This window comes from Monodon monoceros, unplaced genomic scaffold (genome assembly GCF_005190385.1).
Source record: "Monodon monoceros isolate NGI ecotype Baffin Bay Population unplaced genomic scaffold, NGI_Narwhal_1 Super_Scaffold_18, whole genome shotgun sequence".
Taxonomy (NCBI): domain Eukaryota; kingdom Metazoa; phylum Chordata; class Mammalia; order Artiodactyla; family Monodontidae; genus Monodon; species Monodon monoceros.
In genome coordinates, this window is record NW_021703774.1 from 103,204,985 (window position 1) to 103,227,386 (window position 22,402).

Genomic DNA, 22,402 nt, shown 5'->3' on the forward strand with positions numbered 1-22,402 from the left:
TGAAGCACTTCCTTTAGAGTAGGACCTTGATCATAAACCCTCCTTTAAAAAATATTTTAATTGATTTCATTCTTAAAAAAAGTTTACGTCCTACACAATTTCAGGTTGACATTTTATTTTCCAGTGCTCTGAAGGCAATATTCCACTGCTTCTATTATTGCTATTGAAAAGTTAGCTGTTAGTCTTTCCTTTCTCCCTGGGTATTTTCAAAATGTTGTCTTTGTGGTCTGCAGTTTCACTACAATGATTCTATGCATAAATTTATATTTATTCTGTACGGAGAATATTGTACTTATTAAATATTTTTTTTCTCTGGGAAATTTGCAGCCATTATGTCTTTACATATTGCCTCTCTTCCATTTATTCCAATTGTGTCTCCCTTCCATCTTCCATATCTCTTAACTTTCCTTTGGTATCTTCCATTTCCTTATCTCTTTATTTGATTTACTTGGGATTATTTTTCAGATGTATCTTTCAGTTCTCCAGTTCTTTTTTCACCTATGTAATCTGTTGTAATGCTTCCACTGAGTTTAAAATTTGGTCATTTATATATTTTTTTTAATTTTAAAAATGTTTGTTAATTCCTTTCAAATTTCATTTTACTATTTATCCTGGTAAATTTTAGGTATATAAACTTTTTTATATAGTTATTTTAAATTTTGTATCTGAGAATTCTAATATTTGCAATCTTTTGGAGGGGCTGTCTATATTTACTATTTTTATTGGCTTCATTCAAGATAACTTGCTGTCTCTCATGTATTTGGTGATCTGTGATAGTGTATTACTTGATCTTAACCTGTTGAAATCCTATATATTTCCATCCAGGAAAGCTTTCATTGAGAAAGTATTTGATTCTACTGGTAGATAGAGAGTGATCTGCAAAATAGAACTTGAGCTCCTCAAGAGAATTTTAGCACAGAACATATAAGTTCTACTGCAATTCCAAGGTGTGTTATCCTCATAAAGGTATTGCTATAGAAATCCATCCTTGGCAACTCCACTTCTTCTGGGTGTCTGCATTTCCAAAGTCAGCTCCCTGCCATTTTGGCTCTTATCCTCTCCAACTTCCTACTTCTCTGGCCTAATCTGTGGACTCAGCTTCCATCCCAAGCTCTGAGTATTCTCACTTTTGTGCTTGGATATTCCCTAACTCTTAGGTGCTGAAGCCCTAGTGTGTGCAGATTCATGCTCAAGTTTGTTTGCTTACTTTGGGGTGAGGGGTTGCCAGAGACCACTCTTATCTTTAATGAGACCAGCAATGACTCAAATTATGTTTCGTACTGGATGTCTGAGAGTTTCTACTTGGACAAGATACTAGAAGAAATTACACAAGATTTTTGACACTTAGAAGTTACTTTACAAACTTACCTCTATTTATATATGTATATATTTACATACATATATTTATAAACACATATAGTTATATATGTATATACATATAAAGCTTATATCTCAGAGAAACACTAGATCTCAAAAGATAGCTAGAAGGTAAACAAGAATTCTATATTAAAACTATGATCCGGCATTTGTTCTTTTGGGTTTCTCATACTCACCCTCAGTTGCTTTGGGAAGATCAGCAGCACCTGTAAAAATTTTGTTAGATTTGAATCTATAATGCAGCTTTCACCTAGTCAACATACAATGGTGATTACATTATGACCTTAATCTGTGTCACAGAGATAGCAGGGTTCTTTTTACATTTCTGAAATATTCCATTTGTAATTTTTGAAAAAGATGACTATAAAATGGCTAGTATTCTGTTTTCACTTACCTATTTTCTGAAAGGTCAGATTCTAAAATTAAATAAGTTATTCTCAAACAAGAGAAAAGTACATATAGTACTAGTGCTTGCATTTTAGCATTAATGTTTACCATTCTTCATTTATGAAGACTTTGGTGCCTTTTTTTTTATCACCTTTCTATCCTTAGTGTCTAGCACACAGAAGACAACCCATAAGTAACCACTGAATGAAAGATGCTACTAAACTTACAGGAACAGAATGCAAAATTTCCCCACTGTTACCAGTGAAGTAGACAATTTGGTTTGACTCTTAATGATTTTGCCCTTCCCGAGGACAAAAAGTACCTGCAAGAAGGCTAACTAAAGTTAACTAGTCTTTGAGATCTTGAATCTAGGAAAGCTAATACATATTCTGACCAATAGGAAGTTTCCAAAAGGAAATAATACTTAAAAACAAAGTTACAAATTACAATCTAATAAACTTTAATTTGTGCATTTGTGGTAATTTATGACTGCAAAACACTTTTTCCTAAAATGACATAAAGGCACATTTAATTTGAATGCATAGTGTACCATTCTAAAATATCTTAATTTCCTTACAAAGTGCTTGAGCAGTCACTTACACATACAGTAATAACAAAATATATTTACATTCTATAGAGTTTAAAAATTTTAAATCTAAAATATATATATTTTTGAAACTACAGAAAAAATTAGTGCTTTCTTCAGCTTAATTGTGTGAATATACCCTGCCCTCTAATTTTTTTAGTGATTGACTTCAATTAAAAAAAAATTCTGTACACTGTGTAGTTACAAAATGCTATGTCAGTTTTTAATGCTAAACGCCTATTTTAGACATTGCTTTCTATGCACATTTGAGAACCAGAAAAGGTGAGCAGACTGTACCTCAAAAGTATTTAGTGTTTTTTTTAATGTTGTATTAACACTGTTTACATTAAAACCAGACAATTAAGCTAAGATCCTCTACTGTCCTTCACCAAGGAAGTTAACTGGCATTTTAAAAGAATTTTAAACAACATATTGCTGCTCCCTCTTCCTGTAAGATTTTCCCCCAAAGGATCATGGGTAATAATCAATTTGTAAGGAAACAGGAATTATCTCTGAACAATTTAACTGTTCTCAGAGTATAGCAAAAACATGCCAACACGTCCTGGCAAGGCTGAAATATTCATAAATGTTTTAAGCTTAATTCTCTATAAATCAATGTGCTTTCATTTTTCTCATAGGATTTAAACTTGAACAACTTTTGAGACATGAGATCATAGTGATTAAATGGTTAACTCAGTATGGTTAGTTAACAACTTGCTATTCCTGAGGTATGATGGCCCTAACGTGCTAAGCACAGAATCAAAGATGTTATTACTGAACTAGGGAAAAACAATAAAGTCATAGACTAGGAGGGAAAACAATTAAAACAAAACAAAAAAACCCAAAACTCCAGGCAAGTAGAAAAGTCATGGCTTGCAGAAAGACTTCCCTATCCTTATAAGAGCATTAAAAAGCCACAAATGGATCCTCTGAAGAGTTGTAAAAAAGTATTTGATCAAATTATTTTTGAGACTTTTGAGGTACAGCTTTAGTGTTATAATAATTTTTATAAAATATAGACTGTTTTATCAAAAATATTTATACATTCTGTTATAAAATATTGCTTTTGCCCTCAGTAACTGCCAATATAAAATCTGGATCCAGTGGCCTAAAATGTACAAATGCACTTAACGTAAATGCTGGAGTCTGAGGTGTCTGCTTGGCCACTGTACAAAAGTGATGAAGTGGTGAAATTAAATAATAAACCTACAACATAGAATACATTACAACTTGCACATATACATGTTCACAGCATGTATACAATGATAATCCCTATGTTTTAACAAAGATATAGTTCCCTTCTACAGTAGACACAAGAACAAGATGAACTAGGTTGATAAATGTACAATATCAAAAAAAGGAGTAATCAGTTCACTGATTTGGGAAAAAGGTATGACTGAACATACTGAGTATCTAGACTTTGGGAATGCATACAGGTAACAGTATCTTGGTTCAGGCTGATCGTAAGTCCTCATTCTTAAAATTTTAAGTAAATGTAGATGTTTAGCTGTTTCTGTTTGTTTCAGCATAGTTGGTTTAATAAACATAATTGTTTGGCAAGCAGCTCTGTTGGAAAGCTATGAGGCTCTGTTACACGGTTGGTAAAGATAAGGCAATAAAAATTTTCTCCTAATAAATATAGAAAATTTATAATACATCAACTCATTCTGTTAAAGAAAAAAAGCCCCAAAATGTGCACAAACTAATTTTTTTGATATTACAGTAATTTCTTTACAAAAATAAGAGCATTTGCCTTATTCAAACAGAATCATACTATGTGTGAATAGTAATAGCATCCCAAGCCCTTTTTTCCTCTTTTTGTAAAATACAGCTAAGGAAAGTTAACTGATTAATTTTCCTTCCATTTAAGACAGGAGTACAGCAAAGCTAGGGATTGTAGAAGAGTGTTTTTTTTTGTTTCTTCTTTTTTTAAAAAATAAGACTATTGATCCAAAAGTATTCATTTCTGATAGATTTTCATGGCCGATGTTCATTCAGCTTAAACTCCATGAAACTGTTTCCAGTGTTCAGATTTACGTTGAAAATACATTGAAAAGCCACTTTTCAAGAAGGTATTAGAATAGTATTTTTAAACACATCTTCATATGTTTAAAAAAAACTCAGAAGCTTTTGTTGGCACAGAGGGCAAATGAAGGGTTGCTATTTTTAGGAGGTCTTCTTATGAGTCAGTCTGCTTGGTTTCACATTGTGTAGCAACTTAACACCAATCAGCAATGTAGTCAAAATCTCTGAACATTTCTTGCTCCTCTTCTGAAAGTATCCTTGGTTCTCGAGGTGGAGTCAGAATAGGTGCTTCTGAGGTAAATTCATCATCAAAATTACTAACATCTTCCCGCCCTCTAATTGTAGGTACAAACGGCGGCTTTACTTTTTTGTCCATCAGAGCACTCCAATCAATTAGCTGGATTACAAAATATAAAATGACCAGTTTAGTTTCCTACTCCTAATTGCTACAGTTTCATAAAAAATTTTAAACTTTCATACTTACTCGGAAAAATGGGTGCTTTTTTACATCCTCTGCATCTTTTTCACCAGCTCCAAGGCGTCGCTCAGGATTTCTTCTTAATAACTAACACAATATAAAGGAAGAAAGTTAATATAAGACCAGGGACTCATTGACAAGGATTCTCGTAACTTGCAAAGCTTTAGATGTTTCTTCTGGTATGTGTTTGTCTAAACCATGCAACATCTATAACTGAAAAACAACTTCTAAAATTCTACTGGGAAATGTTCTTTAAAAAATTTCAGTAGTTTTATAAATCATTAATTCTTACCCTTCTCATTATTGAAATGGCTTCTGTAGATAAGAACCTTGGATACCTTACTTCATCATTTACAATACTGTCAAAAACCTCCTCTTCATCATCACCAGGAAAGGGAGACTAGAAGAAATATCCTTGAGTCAGTCAAAATGAGTTTCAGTACAGTAAAATCTCATCATCTATTCAAAGTTCCGAAGTACAATCAAGAACCAGATAGTGAGGAAAATAAGAAAGAGGAAAAACAAAAAAACAGACCCACCAAAACATCAAACAAATAAGGACTACAAGAAATCACAGTAGACACACAATAGATAGGTAACTACTAACCAGAGGATACACCATATCCATATACTTTTATTGAAATCTTCTTGTGGAAAGACAGAAGGAAATGGGTAAGGCAAATACAGTAATACGTGTTACTACAGAGGGAAGCACAGACTTTGTAGAAATACATCAGACATGGATGTGGTTTGAATTTCACAGTCAACAGCAAATTAATGGTGGCAAAACACAATTAGAGACTGCAGGCATAATGACTGTACTTAGAAGTAACTGCCGGGACTTCCCTGGTGGTACAGTGGTTAAGAATCACCTGCCATTGCAGAGGACACAGGTTTGAGCCCGGGTTCGAGCCCCGGTCCGGGAAGATCCCACATGCCATGGAGCAACTAAGCCCATGCACCACAACTATTCAGCCTATGCTCTAGAGCCCGTGTGTCACAACTACCGAGCCTGCGCCCTAGAGCCCACGATCCACAGCAAGAGAAGCAACCGCGGTGAGAAGCCCACATACTGCAACGAAGAACAGCCTCCACTCATTGCAACTAGAGAAAGCCTGCATGCAGCAACGAAGACCCAACGCAGCCAAAAATCAATAAGTAAATAAATAAAATAAACCTATTAAAAAAAAAAGTTCAAGTATGTCAGAGCTTACAGAAACAACTAGTATGAGTACTTCTGGCACTCACAGAAAGTAAAGACCACTGTGGATTAGGGATAAAATATATCTTTCCATCTTTATGCTTTTCTAAATAGAGGTGAAAAATTCAGATCTGAACCCATGGTCTTAAGAAAAGAAATAAATTTGGGCATATTAAATACCCTATCCTGCAGGCAGCAAACCACAATGGTTTACAGACAGGTTAAAATCCCTGCTCCACCATATGAGAGCTGTGTGACTTTAAGCAAGCTATTAACTTCTTTGTGTCTCTATTTATGCATCTGGAGATAAACATAAGACTACTATTGAGCTCATTAAAGTTTGCTGAAAAATTAAATGAGCTAATACTTATAAAGCACATAGAATAGTGCCTAGCACACAGTAAACGTTTTAATTTGCTATTTCTTTTCTTCCTTTTCCAAGTTTCCACTCCAATTTGACATATCAAAAGGTACTGTCATTGGATGAACTAAATTCATTTATTTACTTGTTTGGTATAAGTGTCACTAAATGACAATCACAGAGCAAAACTTTAGAAATTTCTGACATTCAATAATTTAGTCATTCATCATTCAGCTACTAGTTTTTTCATGCCTAGAATGTTCAAGGTTGGTCATTGGCATTAGGAAAACGGCAGAACAATGAACCAATGCAAGGTAATTTTTCTTGCATCTCAAGATCATCAAACCCATCTAAGTAATTTTCAATTACTTGTCTAAATATTTACTCTTTTTTAATTCCACCCTAATTTATCATTTCCAAAAACTTATAACAAAATAGTCTCTTCTTACTGCTTTATTAATTAGATATAATTCACTGTTTTCTAAGTGGTAACAATTTCTGCATACAACTAAGTTAGGCCCAGAAATTTATTTTAAGTTAATCTAAAGAAAATAGTAGGAAAAAAATGTTAATATTTTCAATTCTACTGTATCGCTTTTGAAGGTAACATTTATTTTTGACTAATATATAGCTGACCTTTCTTTACAGGTACAGAGTACATTCCTTTTATCAGTCTTCTTGCTTTCTATTTCTTATGAAATAATCAGTTATGTGTGATTAAAAATATAACCAGAGCAACACTGAAATATAAGAAACTATTTTTGAAGCATTGGTATACATTCCACAGATAATATAAAACTCTAAAAAAGATGGTGAAGGTAATATAGGATCATAGGCAATTACTAATATATATATAAATATTTATTAAGCTTAAGTTCTACTTATGCAGGAAACATATTAAGTGGTTTTATAAGTGACATGCTTTGTTCTTTCAATCACGTTTCCCTTTTACCTATTTTATACTGCTTACCTCACCAACGAGCATTTCATATATAAGTACGCCAAGGCCCCACCAATCTACAGCCCTTGTATAGGATGTTTCTGTTAATACTTCTGGGGCAAGAAATTCAGGAGTGCCACAAAATGTGCTTGTCCTATCTCCAAACCCCATTCCTGAAAAAGGTAAAATTCAAATATTTGTTAACACAGAAAAAAATCTGGCAAAAAAATTAGAAGATATCCTTAGGAAGCAAAATTAAAGGTGTACATTTGTGCATGGTAATCAAACTCAAAATACATTAAAGACTTTAGCTAACTCGTTTTCTAAATATGTTTCTCAAAATTTAGTAATAAATTAGTCAAATATACATTCTACATATTGAAGAAAATGTCTCATTGTATTCTAAACTGCTAAAAGCACATTATACACATCATCTTATGAAAGCTGACTTGTTAGTTGGGATAGGAGGAGAGGAGCCTCAGGTAACTTATCTGCAGAGGTGACACCTGAGTTGAGTGAAGGATGAGCAGACATTAGTCAGCAAATAGAGCTGAGATGAGTGATAGTGGTGGACAGACAAAGACTGTAAGCAGTTTATTGTTGTTGCAATAGAAAGTACTAGGCAGACAGCTGCAAGAGATCTGGCTGGAGAAGGAGGTAGGCAGATCAGGAAGGGCAATGTATATCACATCTTTGCCACTGAAGGTTTTCAGTAGCGGCGTACCAGGGTCAGATTTGTATTTATATGTGCCCCTTTTGCATTTTAGCAATTACATGGCAGACTGATTTGAGGGAGAAAAAGAACAGAGACAGAAAAGTTAAAAGGCTATTAAAGTAGTCTTTTCAAAACAAGATGATGGTTGGCAGAGGTAGAGGGAAGATGAAAAACTTAAGAAATATTAAGGAGGTAGATGTCAGCACAATTTGGTGATTAACGGGATGCAGAAAGTAGTGAAGAGGAGAGAGTCCAGGATAATTCCACATTTTCAAATTGGGAGATTGAGAGGATTGTGGCACCATCAACTTCAAACGAGACGGAGGAAAAGAAACTTGCTTGTGCAGTGTTTGAGGTACCTGCTGACCAAGTAAAACTGTCTAGTAGATAGTTGACTATATATGTCAGGAAAGGAAATAATAGATTTGGAAATCATTAGAATATAGCTGCTAGTTAAAAACTACCTGAGAAAAGCAATGGGCTAAGGCCAGACTCTAGAGGAACAAAAACATTTAAGTCAATAGTGTCCAAAAAAGGAAAAAAAACTTTCATTAGATTCAATAATTAGGAGGTCAGTTGGTAACTGATGGACACAGATTTATAAAGTTCATTCATTAATTCATCCAATTACTTATTAATTAAGCATTCACTGAATACTTAAGCTGTGCCAAGCACTATACTATATACTATGGAAAGAAAGCTGAATAACAAACAGGAAGCTCTCAGAGTAGAGGGGGAGACAGACAATGTTTGCTACAGTACAGTGTATTAAGAGTACCTATTTACTATATGTTAGACGCTGTGCCACATACTTATCTCTAATTCTCATAATACTCCTAAACAAGAAGGATTATATTTATTTTATAGCTGAGGAATCAGACTCAATGAGGTTAAAAGTAACTTGTCCAAAGACACAGGGCAAATAAGTGGCAGCGCCAGGATTCAAACTTAGGACTGTGTGGTGCCTAAGCCCGTGCTCTTTATATTTTCTTATGCTACCTCTTGATTCAAATTTCCCCAGTTCACATATTTATTTACATATGTTTGTGTGTGTACTCACACACGTATAGGTACATAAAAGATTCTTGAGGCATATGCATATATTTTTCCTATTTTAAATGTTAAAAGTTTTAAGAAGCAGGAGAGAAGTTTTTAGGCACGCATAATTTACTCTGCACAATCCCAGCAAAGCAAAAAATTTGGTGCTTAACCAATGCTTTCTTAGAGTAGAGAGAATTATTAATCATACAAAGAGAATCTTATTTTTATACTATGATTTCTGAAAACCTAACCTTATTCATATTCACAGAATAAATTCTTAATAATATGATAATTAGGTTATATGAACAACCCCCTATAAGTCTCAATAAAGAATAAGTTAAAGTTTAATTTTTAATAAATTAAAAAATACATTTTGCTCTCCATAGACAAATTTGAAAACTTCCAAAGTACAAAGGAATAGTAATCTATTAGAAAAGGCACTTTAAAATACCCAATTACCTTCTTTGCAAAGACCAAAATCAGCAATTTTCACAAAGCCCTCTGTATCTAGCAATAAGTTATCCAATTTCAAATCTCTGTTCAGGATAAAAAAATGCAAAATGAAAAAAAAATCAATAAAATCAGTAGATAATATAATAAAAATATCATTTTAATAGGAGCCGTACTTTCTCTTTACTAAAAATGAATTTTTTCAAGTTATGGTTTGAGATTTAAATACTATATTACAAATGTTCATTTTCTTCCTTTTGGCAAGTTTATTACTTTACAAAAAATAATTTCTGAATATTTTCCCCGTTACGCAGAAAAGGAAGAATGTATCTAAAAGAGAAATATTTGATCTATTTAAATATATATTTTAAAGCTCAGAAGGAGTTCATGGATCTTTAACTCAAGTTTAATTAATTAATTAATTCTTTAATTAATTAATGGCCATGTCACGCAGCTTGTGGGGATCTCAGTTCCCCTACAAGGGACTGAACCTGGGTCACTGCAGTGAAAGAGCCAAATCCAAAGCACCAGACCATCAGGCAGCTCTTGGACTTGGACTAACTCTGAAGTTTGCCTACACGCCATCCATAAGAATGAATTATCAAACAAACAGTATAAGTAAGGTATAAGGGAGCAGGTTTAACCTTCTAAGAGAATAATTCAAAATAAAGAGGAAGCTATTAAGTCATATTAAATGATTACAAATTAAGTTGAAAATATTTTATTCTTTAAGTTAAATAGGGCCATTAGGAAACTGTTATCTTGGAAACATTGTTAGAAGTTTGAATAAACTGATGTTTACAGTCTTTTAATTCTTACTGGCCTTCCCATAATTTGTCTGATCTAGAGCAATGTTATTCAAAGTGTTAACCACAGACTAATTGCTGGGCTATGAACTATTTCTAACTAGTCTGCAATTTGGTAAGGAGTTTGTGCCAGTACATAAATCAGATATGTCACCAAGTACACTGTCTAGTTGACAGCAAGGCTTAATGAAGGAAGCAAGGTGATGTTTTATAATCTGGCACAAGTGGATCAGTTGAATATAAAGTATTCACCAGGATGAATATTGTTGGTAAATTGTGTTATCATAGGTCAACTTATAATTTTACTATTCTAATTAGGTAATGGGCAGAGGACCAGTAACAAAGAAATTTATCATATAATTATTGTGTTAACCATGTCTTTCAAAATTGGAGTTTAACTTTCTTAGTGATCAGTTATCATACAAAAGAGAAAATTAAGAAGCTGGTTAAACAAAATATCCTTCTTAATTATCTTTAATTCTACTTCATATCAAAATAAGCAATTAGAAAATATCAAAACTTTACTTACCTATAAACAATTTTGTGTTCATGTAAATACTGCAACCCAAGAACTACACATGCAGCATAAAATCTGTTTTAAGAATTAAATCAAAAGAAGTTTAATAAATTCCACTACTCATGAATCCCGGTTTGTACTTTTATGCTTCAAAGCAGAACTCTGTAGTTAACTAATTTCACAAGTATTTATTTAGTCCTTACTATGTGCCAGACATATAAGTAAGATATGTGCTAAATATTAGGCATGAAATTTAAAAATAAGAAAAATGCAGTCTCTAAAATGGAAGCCATTAACTTTGCCTGGTGGAGTCATTGAAGCCGTTGTGGTAGACATTTGATCTGGTTCTTCGAAGAAAGTACAATATGCCATCATAAAGGCAGGGCGGTATGAAAGGTAGAACTTTTGTATGGGAAATATAGGGTATGCTCCTAAGAGGGAAAGGAATAGGTGTGTAAAAGGCATAACCTGTTTGACAACCATAATGAGTTTGTTGTGGCTGAAGTAAAGGATAAGGAAGAAGTAGCAGGAGATACAGCTGAAAAGACAGCCTGGGATCAAGTTGTGAAGGACCTTGAATGTCATATTATGAACACAGGCATACCTTGTTTTACTGTGTTTTTACTTTATTGTGCTTCACAGACAACTGTGTTTTCTTACAAATTGAAGGTTTGTGGCAACCCTGAATGGAGCAACATTATGGGCTCCATTTTTCCAACAGCATTTGCTCACTTCAGGTCTCTGTGTCACATTTTGGTAATTCTCTCAATATTTCAAGTTTTTCATCATTATTATATTTGTTATGGTGATCTGTGATTTCTGACATCATTATTGCAAAAAGATTACGACTTGCTGAAGGATCAGATGATTGTTAGCATTTTTTAACAATAAAGTATTTTTTAATTAAGGTATGTATATTGGTTTTTTTTAGACATAATGCTATCGAACACTTAACTGACTACAGTATAGTGTAAATGTAACTTTTATATGCACCAGGAAACCAGAAAATTCACGACTCACTTTATTATGATATTTGTTTTATTATGATGTTTGTTTCAGTATGGAACTGAACCTGCAATATCTATGAGGTATGCCCGTACTGAAAATTCTTCTCTTAGTGATAGCAAATCAAACAATTTTAATCAGGGCAGAATAATCAGATTTATGTTAGAGAACTTTCTTGATAGTAGTATGAAGTGGAGTGGAAGTAGGTAGATATCCAGAGGGAAAAAAGGAACAGATAAGGCTAAAATAATAGTACAGATGAAAGATCATGAGTACCTCTAACGTAGTGGCAACAAAGAGAATAAGAGATGGATTCAAGAGAAACTTTAAAACGAGCATGATAGGACTTGGTGTCTCATTAGCTATAAAGGATGAGGGAAAGGGAAAAGATGAAGATAACTCTCAAGGTTTCCTTTTTATTGTAATGAATAGGTGGAGAAATACAGAAGTAGCCAAAGTTTTGTGGGGAAAGTGAGTTTGCCTTTAGACATATTGACCTCAAATTGCCTTGGGACAGGTGAAGAGGTCTAGAAATGGATAAACAGGTTTAGATCTTAGAAAAACTTCAACCCAGCTATAATATTAACTCTTGAGGGATCGGACCATGTTTGTCTTTTTCAGTGTTTAGCCTAAATGCTTAGCAAAATGCTTGATACACAATAGCCTTACTGAATAAGGAGGTAGGTAATAAATAAATGAATGAATTAAAAAATGCAGATCTGTCTTCAGTGTAGAATAGCCTATAAGGAGACACTTAGGAGAATCAGTTCTTAATTTTACAAGTAACACATGGATATTTCCTCTATAAAATACACATAATACCCCTACCCTAAAGCACAATTTTTCATTCATCCATCTCCATTTCACCCTGATGCCACTACTATCCATAAAGGTAACTACTTTTGTTAGTTTGGTGAATGTCCTTCAAATGTTAGAATGCATTTACGTGTACATGTAGATATGTTTTGTGTTTCTTTATTTTTACAAAAATGGAACCATAATTTGGAGATTTTTTAAATGCAACTATTTATAAATATTTGATTATACATTAGATCTTATGTAATTATTTATCATAAGTTTAAAAGATTTAGCTGAAGCCCATTAAAACAAATGTGATTCTAAAATTGCTTAAGGTAGTTTTTTTTAAGCAAACTTATTTTGGTGGCAAAACAATACTGTAACAATCATAAAAATACTCTGATTTCTCTTTTGCTCCATTATTTGTAAACAGATTGTCCTAATGATACTTAATAAATAACTGGGTATACTGGATATCATCAAATCAAACCTTTAAGATAAATATTTTACAGAAGCAGAAAATGAAGCTCTCAGAAAGAGTAACTAATTTATCTAAAGCAACACAGCCAGAACACAGCAAAGCTAGGACTCAAATTAATTTCGATTCCTTCGTCTCAAGCAATAAGAATACAATGTTTGCCTAGCATATGTGAGTCACCCTTCTAGGTGTTCCACTAGTACACAGAATACACATAGTCCTTGTTGCTCCCCTTTAGTGAGGGGAGACAGACAATAAAAATGTAAAAAATAAATAAGGTGATTTCAGGTATAAAGTGCTATGGAGAATATAAAATATAAAATAGAATAGAGTGTGGCCTGATTTAGACGTTAGTGATACAGTGGTACTTTGATTAAAGTAATGAGGAAAGACCGCCAAAGAAATGACATTTGAGGTGAGATCTGAATGATTAGAGGGAGGTACTTTAGATATGAAGTATTGCAATAAAGCGTTTTATTCTTGTATTTCACTGGGCTTAATTGTTTCATTGGTACTATATAATTTGTACTCTCAGCAAAAATAAAAAGTTTGTTAAGGCAGAATAGGATTTTATATTTATTAAAGAAAAGGCATAACAAAACAAATTCCCAAGGCAGTTAGCACAAGGCTAGGCGTAGTCTAGATGCCCTGCTTTTAATTTTTAAATATTAATTTTTAAATATGCAGGGAATTAATTATTAGTAGCCTTCTATTATTTTGTGGCTTTTGCCTCCTTTTCTGAAAGCTTCACTACCCATCAGAACTAATGCCCTAGTACTACTATCTGCTGTATTATACTTCTGATGGTTATGAGAATCAAATAAAGGAATGAAAGTAAAAATGTTACACAAATGTCAGCTGTCAGAATACAGACAAGTGATAAAAATTCAATAATAAATTCAATAAAGTTTTACTACTGGTTTATGATTTTTATGATTTGGGTTATGTTTTGGAGGTAGAATTTGGATGTTGCATGTAAGGAAAAAAGAGAATCAAGAATGACTCCTGTGTTTTGGCTTGAACAACTGGTAGATGGTATTGCCATTTAATAAGAGAGAAGCCTAGAAGAGTAACAGGCTGGGGAGTGGTGGGTGAGGTGGGGGAAAATGGGAAATATCAGGCGTTCATTTTGAGATGTTAAACAAGAAATTCTTATTAGCCATATAAAGGGAAGAGTCAAGTTGGCTGCTGAATGTTATTGGAATTGGAAGTTTAGGTAAGAGGTAAGGGCTGGAGATATACATTTGGTAAACACCTGCATATACAGTGTAGCTATTAAGAGCATTTTCCTAGGTTCTAATCCTAGCTCCAACACTTAAGAGCTTTAAAACTGGGATAACAACAGGGGAAGAATATATATAATTATGTTTAATCACAAATGTTTGCTATTATTTATTCTTTTGCATCTGAGTAAGTAAAACCTTCATATAACAAATTCAAAAACTACAAAAAGGGTTTTAGTGATACATTAAAATATTTAACACAGTACCTGACATCCTATAAGCATTCAGTGAAATATATATTTTAAACAGTATACCCAGTTATTTATTAAGTATCATATCTGGATTCCATGCCTTTCATTGGAGGTGATACGCATACCAATTTCTTTTATATTCTTTAGAGGTATTGTAAGCACATGCAAGCAAACACTTAAGACATACTCTTTTAAATTACCCTTAAAATGCAAATACAAATATTTCATACAAATATATAACAAACTCTTCTACATTTTCTCTTTTCACTTAACAGTGTACTTTGAGTATAGTTAATATTTAAAGCCATGGTCCTAGATGGCATTCCCTAGGGAGAAAATATACTAGAAAAAAAGAAATTTTACTAAAATAAACCTAAATTGTATATCTAAATTATCAATTGTGATTTAGGGTAATCCATGAAATTTTCAACATGAACAACAGAGAAAAATAGATACATTTATTTATGGCAAAAAGGTAAGTAAGGAGTTCTATTATTTCTTCATCTATTTTCCATATGAGGGAAAAAAATAAATCTAAAATTCAGAGAGCTTTTTTCCTTCCCAGAAAGAAATCAGTCATGAAGAAACTCAGAGAAATGCTAAATACTCACACAGCTCTTGGTTCAGAAAAGACATCAGTATGAATGTGCATCATTAGGTCCCCACCGGCAGCATATTCCATTACAAAGCAAACATGCTCTTTGGTTTGGAAACATGCAAAAAGGTTCACCAAAAAGGGATGCCTTACACTATTCACAGTTTCAAAAATTCTTTTTTCACACATCAGGCTGTAAGAGAAAACATTTTAAAATCACTGGTATTTTTTTTTAAAGCTCTAGTTGGAAATAACATTCTTTAAAAATTAGTAAACTCTAAAATGAGCAAAGTTCTTAATCATTATAACTTTAAAACCATAAAATGTGTCCTAGTTTTGCTACAAATGCTTTGAAAAATTTGGGCTACTTGATATATATAACTTTAATAGAAATATATTAATGAAAACTAAATATGATTAGCATGACATAAGTTCACATTGATAGTATCAGAGTAGCACACATATGGCTAGTGGTAATAGTTAATAAAAAAGGCTTAATTAGGGGTGAATTGTGAAAAATTTTCAGGAATTGGTCAAAGGATTTAGCAACCTAAAGCATAATTTTAAAATACAAATTTTCTGCTCAAGGCAATTTCAAGGACAGTATATATTTATAATTCACAAGCTATGGTATCCAAATATTCTATCATATAATATATGAAGCTGAGAGGTAAAGATACACTGCATAAAATTTTAATTTAGAAGGCTAACTGGAAAATAAAGAGGTTACATGGAGAATTCTATAACATACTTCAAGGAAGCTCCTGGAGAATGATACAATTTATCTATAAAATCTATAGCTATCACAGGTTTCCCTGTAAGAACTCTTACAAGCTGCTTAAAAGAACAGTGGTCAAACTTACTGACTCTGAAACAATTTTGCCTAAATAGCAAAAAATACCACTCTTCTTCCCCCTGAAAATATTTAGTAAGTCAACCTGATTTAAAACTCAAAGCAGACATGTACACACTGCTATATTTAAAATGGATAACCAACAAGGACCTACTGTATAGCACAAGCAACTCTGTTCAGTACTATGTAAAAACGTAAATGGGAAAACAATATGAGAAAGAATAGATACATGTGTATGTATAACTGCGGAAAAACAAAAAAAAAGAAAACAAAATCTAAACAACAACAACAAAAAACACCTCAAAGCAGAAGAAAACCAGGTCAAATATTATTCAAATACAACTTGGAATTAACACTTTAAACACCTGATCAAAATAAATATACCTACAGATGTATTTTGTTACCAATTAAATTACATTTATGTTTCTAATACAAAATAGGCATTTTTGTTTGTTTCTGAGACTGGAATCAAAAATTGACATTAATGTTTGTTGAAAAGCATTAATAATGCTTTCATTTTTAAAATTAAAGAACTCCTTAGATGTGTGTGTGTGTGTGTGTGTGTGTATTTGGTTATTGATTTCAAAATACCAAACCAAAATTCTAATGTTAGAAGGAGGTAGACCCATACTCCTTTCTTTTGGATCTCTTCAGAGTTAATTTTAAAAAGTTTAACTTAAAGATTAAAGCATTTGTTGGGGTATCCAGATTATACTGCTATGAACATTTAAGAGTATACCTGTTGTGTAGAAGGAACATGGAATTTTTATTGCTCTGTTAATATAGTTGTATTCCGAATTATGAACTAAAACACCTGTTCAGTTTTAAATACTGACAGTAAATGCAGCTATTATGAAATAGTGTTTAAACTCCATTTAATATGGTCACATTCTAGATGAACTCTTACCCTCTTATTTCACACAATCTGTTTACAACTTTACATATACTCAAAACAGAAAGCCCCACTGTAATTGTTTCTAAAGCGTTGGGCTTATGTCTACATACATTTACAAGGTTTCTAAATGTTACTACAAATTAAGTCACTATTAGAAATAAATTCACAGAAGATTAGAAAGAACAGTTAACAGCTTTGACTTTATCACCATTTAAATTTATTGGAAAACAATGTCTAATTGGGCAAGATCTGTAAGACAGATTCTAAAACAATTGATTTACTATGTCAATCTACATTTTGGCTAATGAGGATAAAATATTCAGGTGAAATAAGACAAACTGGCAAGATGTTTTGGGCTCAACTAGATGGCAAACGTGGCCTCTTCACTGTGTATGGTTTATGGGTGAATTACTAATCCACTATGGGTGAATTACTAATTCTCACCTGGATAAGTATAAGGTTAGACCTGTGTTGAACATGTAAATGGTCTAAAGGATTAACCAGAATTCCTCTTAAAATGGTTTTAATGCCATTCATAGAATTGTTTGATGAGGACTGACAATATTGATGAGGGCTGGATAGATGTCTTAGGACTATTAGGTAAAGGAGGAAGGATCTTTATAGACCCCAACAGGAACAATAATTTTAATTTTAAGCATTATACAGCACACCAGAAAGCTGCTCCGTAAGTCTCTAACTTTTCCCAATCTAATCTAAATTGTATATTCTCCTTAAAAGTCCATGAAACAATCCAACCTTATTCAAAACTTCAAACTTCATTCTGTCCAGAACATTTTCCTCTATCTTGTCATTTCTCTCCTCTCCATGTTCCCAAATATCTTCCATCTGCCAAAGATCAGCACAAATCCAATCTTCTTTACAAGGCCTTACCTAAATCCACCAGCACACCTTCATTTGATGTTCCCCCTGTTATGAGCTGCGATTATCTATATTGTTCAGCTTAAACTCAAACATATCTAATCTGTTTTATTTATATAACTAATGTATTTATGTTTTATCTCCCTAAGTGACTAGTTCCATTCTAACATTTTTTGGTGTACTTCCTTCCGTACATTATTAGACATGATAGAAACTTAAAAACTATATAAATAGTTATTTTGGTCAGTGGAAAATTACAACATTAATAAGGCTAATCTTAGGATTAAATCATATATACGTATATATGATATATATAGAAAATCTGGCTAGCTGTGTTTTTGTTCTGCAACTACAAAAATATACTTCCAAGTCTATTCTGTTGTTTTGAAATGTGAACTGGTAAGACAAGGAAGCTGAGTGAGGCATAACAGTAACACACATTTAACATTCCTACTCAGGAGTGGGGGAAGATGGCACTCAGAAAGAAGTTCTACTAATGGTAGGTGGAAAACGTGATCTTTGTACATGAATTACATTACTTTGAAGTTAGTGCATAATTTGTGTTCCTTAAAAAAGATGTAGATTTGTGGTTACCAGAGATGGGGTGAGGGGAGGGGAAATTGGATGAAGGCAGTCAAAAGGTACAAACTTCTAGTTATAAGATAAATAAGTACTAGAGATATAATGTACAATATGATGAAGTTAACATTGCTGTATGTTATATATGAAAGTTGTTAAAAGAGTAAATCTTAAGAGTTCTCATCACAAGGAAAATATTTTTTTTCTATTTCTTTAATTTTGTATCTCTATGATGTTCACTTATTTTGACAATCATTTCATGATGTATGTAAGTCAAATCATTATGCTATACACCTTAAACTTATACAGTACTGCATGTCAATTATATCTCAATAAAACTAGAAGAAAAAAACCCAAGCCAAATAACAACAAAAAACAAGTTGATTTGGAATTTTCTATAAGTAAAATAATAAAATTCACACTAGAAAGAGAAAATTTAGAAAGGAAAACTGTCGTTAAAAAACATCAAGTATTTCAGAAACATCTATAGGAAAAAAACTCCCACTGATATGCAATAACATCGAATTCTATGGATCTATTAAAAGGATGAGATAGAAAGTGGATATAAAAGATTTCTGCTTAGTTGTTTACTATTCAGACTTGCAAGTTATATAACTATGCTGGTCTGTTTTCTTATTTTCTAAATTAATTTTTTTTCTTGTCTTCCTGTAATTGCTCTTTTTTCTGCTGCCTTCCTCAAAGTCCTCTAAGAGTGAGTTTTATTTCTCACTCTGAATTTTACATTTCTCTGTTTTTCTGGTTCTACTGGAGATTATTTTACTTCCATGTTACTGAATACATGGATTTATAACTGAAGTTAGATAAAGATTACTCATCAACTTTTCACTAAGGCTGGATTAAATTTAAGTAGGGGTAATGTCTCAGGTTCTGGCTAAAGCTTCATCCTCTAATCCAGACATACTTCTTTAAAAGTAATATTAATATTATTCTATCTATATTTAATTAGGAAGTTTTTTCCTACAGAGACGTGGCTCAAAGCAGTAACAATGTAGCAGAAAGTTATATAAACCACCAAGTAATTACCACTTTCCCATTATTAACTGGGTAGTACCAGTCTCCTATTATTTTAGGATATAAACGAATTTACCATATATGAATCTGGAATAAAGCAAACATTCTTCCAGAAAAGAAAAACATTTGACCTTACTATTATTGTAATTAAAACAAACTGACAGTGTAATTAAAGGTTTGCTTTAACTATTTATGTAACAGAAATATACAGTTGTTAGCATATACTCTAGTGTTCAGAATATTTCAAAAATATTATGCAAAATCTCTCTAAGTAGTTTTAGATCAGGGAGGAGTTTATTTTGATATAATTGGGAAGTATGAGAAATGGATAAAAAACAAATAGGCAAATCCAAAAGGAAAAGATTTTTTTATATAAAGGAAACCTGCATCTTTTAAGATCTATCCTAATTCTAAGAACTTCCCATATCATGGAAAAAATATTAAAAATAGCAATTTGATATATCTATATGGCACTTAATATAATTCGGTAAGGCAAGTATTACCAAAAAATATATTTTAAAAATATGTGGGTTAACTGAGGCTCAAAGATGTTCAGTGAATTGCCCTGGGATCAAATCATTAATTAAGAAGGAACAATCAGAACTAGAGAAGTCTTCTCACTGATAATCACAGGCTGTTCTCATTATACAGGGCTGTCTTCTATTAATATCAACTGGTGCTTCCTGAACTGGTGGTTTAAGAAAAATACTGCTCCTTCTAAATATCAAATGAAAGCCTCATTCTGTAATAAATATGCCACTTTATTATACAATAATTTCCATGTTGACCCACTCCATTAATTTGAGATAGTCTTTTTAAAGTATATTCTCTAACCTAATTACAATATTATCCCCAAAGTCCTTACGTTTTAATAATTGTAGGGGCAGAGGTATCCGTATCAATGTACACCCAGAAATGTAAGATGCTGTGGTCAAAAAATACCATTTTCAGAAACATAGAGCAAAAAATAGATGTAGGTGCATTTTCAAAAGCAGAATATATTAACCATTCAGTTAACTGAAGATTATTTGTAAATGACATCTTATTACTTCTGTAGTATGAACAGGAAATAGCCTCACCCAACCACAGATGTATAACACTTCCTATTCCATATAAACAGTTTAACATTTCCAAGTATAAAAGCTTATGAGAATTAGTTTAAACATTTCATCATCTTTCCTTGGTATTCACTCAGCAGTAAAATGTCTTAAGTAGGGGAAGAGGGAGTTAGCTAGAAAGAAAAACATTTAATTAATGCCTACCTTATGCAGTAATTTATTTAGTTTCTTTACTTATTACAGTTGACCCTTTAACAACATGGGGGTTAATCCGTGCATAATTTATAGTCGGCCCTCTGTATCTGCAGTTCCTCCACATCTGTGGATTCACCAACCATAGACCATGTAATATTGTAGCATTTACTTTTGAAAAATATCCATGTTTAAGTGGATCCATGCAGTTGAAGCCCATGTTATTCAACGGTCAAGTGTATTAGGAAAATAGAAAGTTTTGTTGTTGCAATACATACAGATTTTTCACGATAAGCTACACTTTCAGAAAAATAAAGAATTTCATTTTTAAAAAACTAACCTGTCTACTTCATCTCGAGCCACAATGTCTCCTTTCTTTAAGGCTTTTATAGCAAACATTTCATTAGTGTGTTTATATTCAGCCAAAAGCACCTGAAATGAGATTAAAATAATTATTTCCCATGTGAGTTATTACTGTTGTAGGCATTCCAAGAAAATTTAAAAGATTACCTTTCCAAAATGTCCTCTACCCAAGACAGCACAACACCGGAAGTCTTGTAGATTAAACTGAAACATTTGTTGAGATCTGAAAACAGTAATGTCAATCAAAAATAAGGCAAAAGTATGGGACTAAACATGTAGCAAAGCTGTGTACATATTCTTTACCTTCTGTCCTCAAGTTCATGAATATCACTATACTCTAGGCCTGATTGAGGAATATCAGGCTCATATTCAGATTGAGATTTTGGAAGTAGTCTATTTCTGTCATTCTCAGTATCAAAAACTGTTTCTGAAACCTGTAAAATATTAAACACTCATTAAATCATAGAAACGTTCAGAAAACAACTTATTAGGTAAGGATAGTTAAAGAAAAAAATGTTAAAAGTTGATATAAATATGAGTGAGAAAATAAAATTCAGATATTGGATATTCATTTTTATAGTTATTAATTATATATTACTCTTATCTAAAAAAGGTAAAAAAATGAATACATTGGATAAAACAAAAACACTAATTTGAAAAGATACACGAGCCCCAATGTTCACAGAAGCGCTGTTTACAATAGCCAGTTACACAGAAGCAACCCAAGTGGCCATCAACAGACGATTGGTTTAAGAAGATGTGGTACATACAGATGGCCAACAGGCACATGAAAAGATGCTCATCATCACTAATTATTAGAGAAATGCAAATCAAAACAACAATGGGGTACCACCTCACACCAGTCAAAATGGCCATCATTAAAAAGTCTACAAATCATAAATGCTGGAGAGATGTAGAGAAAAGGGAACCCTCTTACACTATTGATGGGAATGTATTTAAATTGGTATAGCCATTATAGAAAACAGTATGGAGGTTCCTCAAAAAACTAAAAATAGAGTTGCCATATGATCCAGCAACTCCACTCCTGGGCATATACCCAGATGAATTCTAATTCAAAAATATACACGCACCCTTATGTTCATAGCAGCACTATTTACAATAGCCAGGAAACAACCTAAATGTCCACCAACAGATGAATGGATAAAGAAGATGTGAGATATATATATATATATATATATATATATATATATATATATAGCACACACATACATACAATGGAATTACTCAGCCATTAAAAAGAAATAATGTCATTTGCACCAACATGGATGGACCTAGAGATTATCATGCTAAGCAAAG

General features: G+C 32.6%; 1 protein-coding gene across 2 annotated transcripts in view; it reads right to left on the minus strand.

Moving 5' to 3' along the window:
* Nucleotides 1–1,392: 1,392 nt before the first annotated feature.
* The window catches only part of PKN2 (protein kinase N2), a 128,622-nt gene continuing 107,612 nt past the window's right edge, over nt 1,393–22,402 (minus strand). Inside the window, exons 13-22 of one of the 2 annotated variants that reach the window (XM_029228562.1) lie at nt 21,389–21,519; nt 21,233–21,308; nt 21,063–21,154; nt 15,251–15,427; nt 10,897–10,959; nt 9,571–9,647; nt 7,386–7,528; nt 5,146–5,253; nt 4,860–4,940; nt 1,393–1,583 (exon numbers count right to left, since the gene is read on the minus strand). In XM_029228562.1, the coding sequence (XP_029084395.1) occupies nt 1,482–1,583; nt 4,860–4,940; nt 5,146–5,253; nt 7,386–7,528; nt 9,571–9,647; nt 10,897–10,959; nt 15,251–15,427; nt 21,063–21,154; nt 21,233–21,308; nt 21,389–21,519 (1,050 nt within the window). In that variant the 3' untranslated portion in view covers nt 1,393–1,481. Of the gene's footprint in view, nt 1,584–2,083; nt 4,773–4,859; nt 4,941–5,145; nt 5,254–7,385; nt 7,529–9,570; nt 9,648–10,896; nt 10,960–15,250; nt 15,428–21,062; nt 21,155–21,232; nt 21,309–21,388; nt 21,520–22,402 lie in introns of those variants that run through there. The other variant, XM_029228561.1, reaches the window with a different exon arrangement.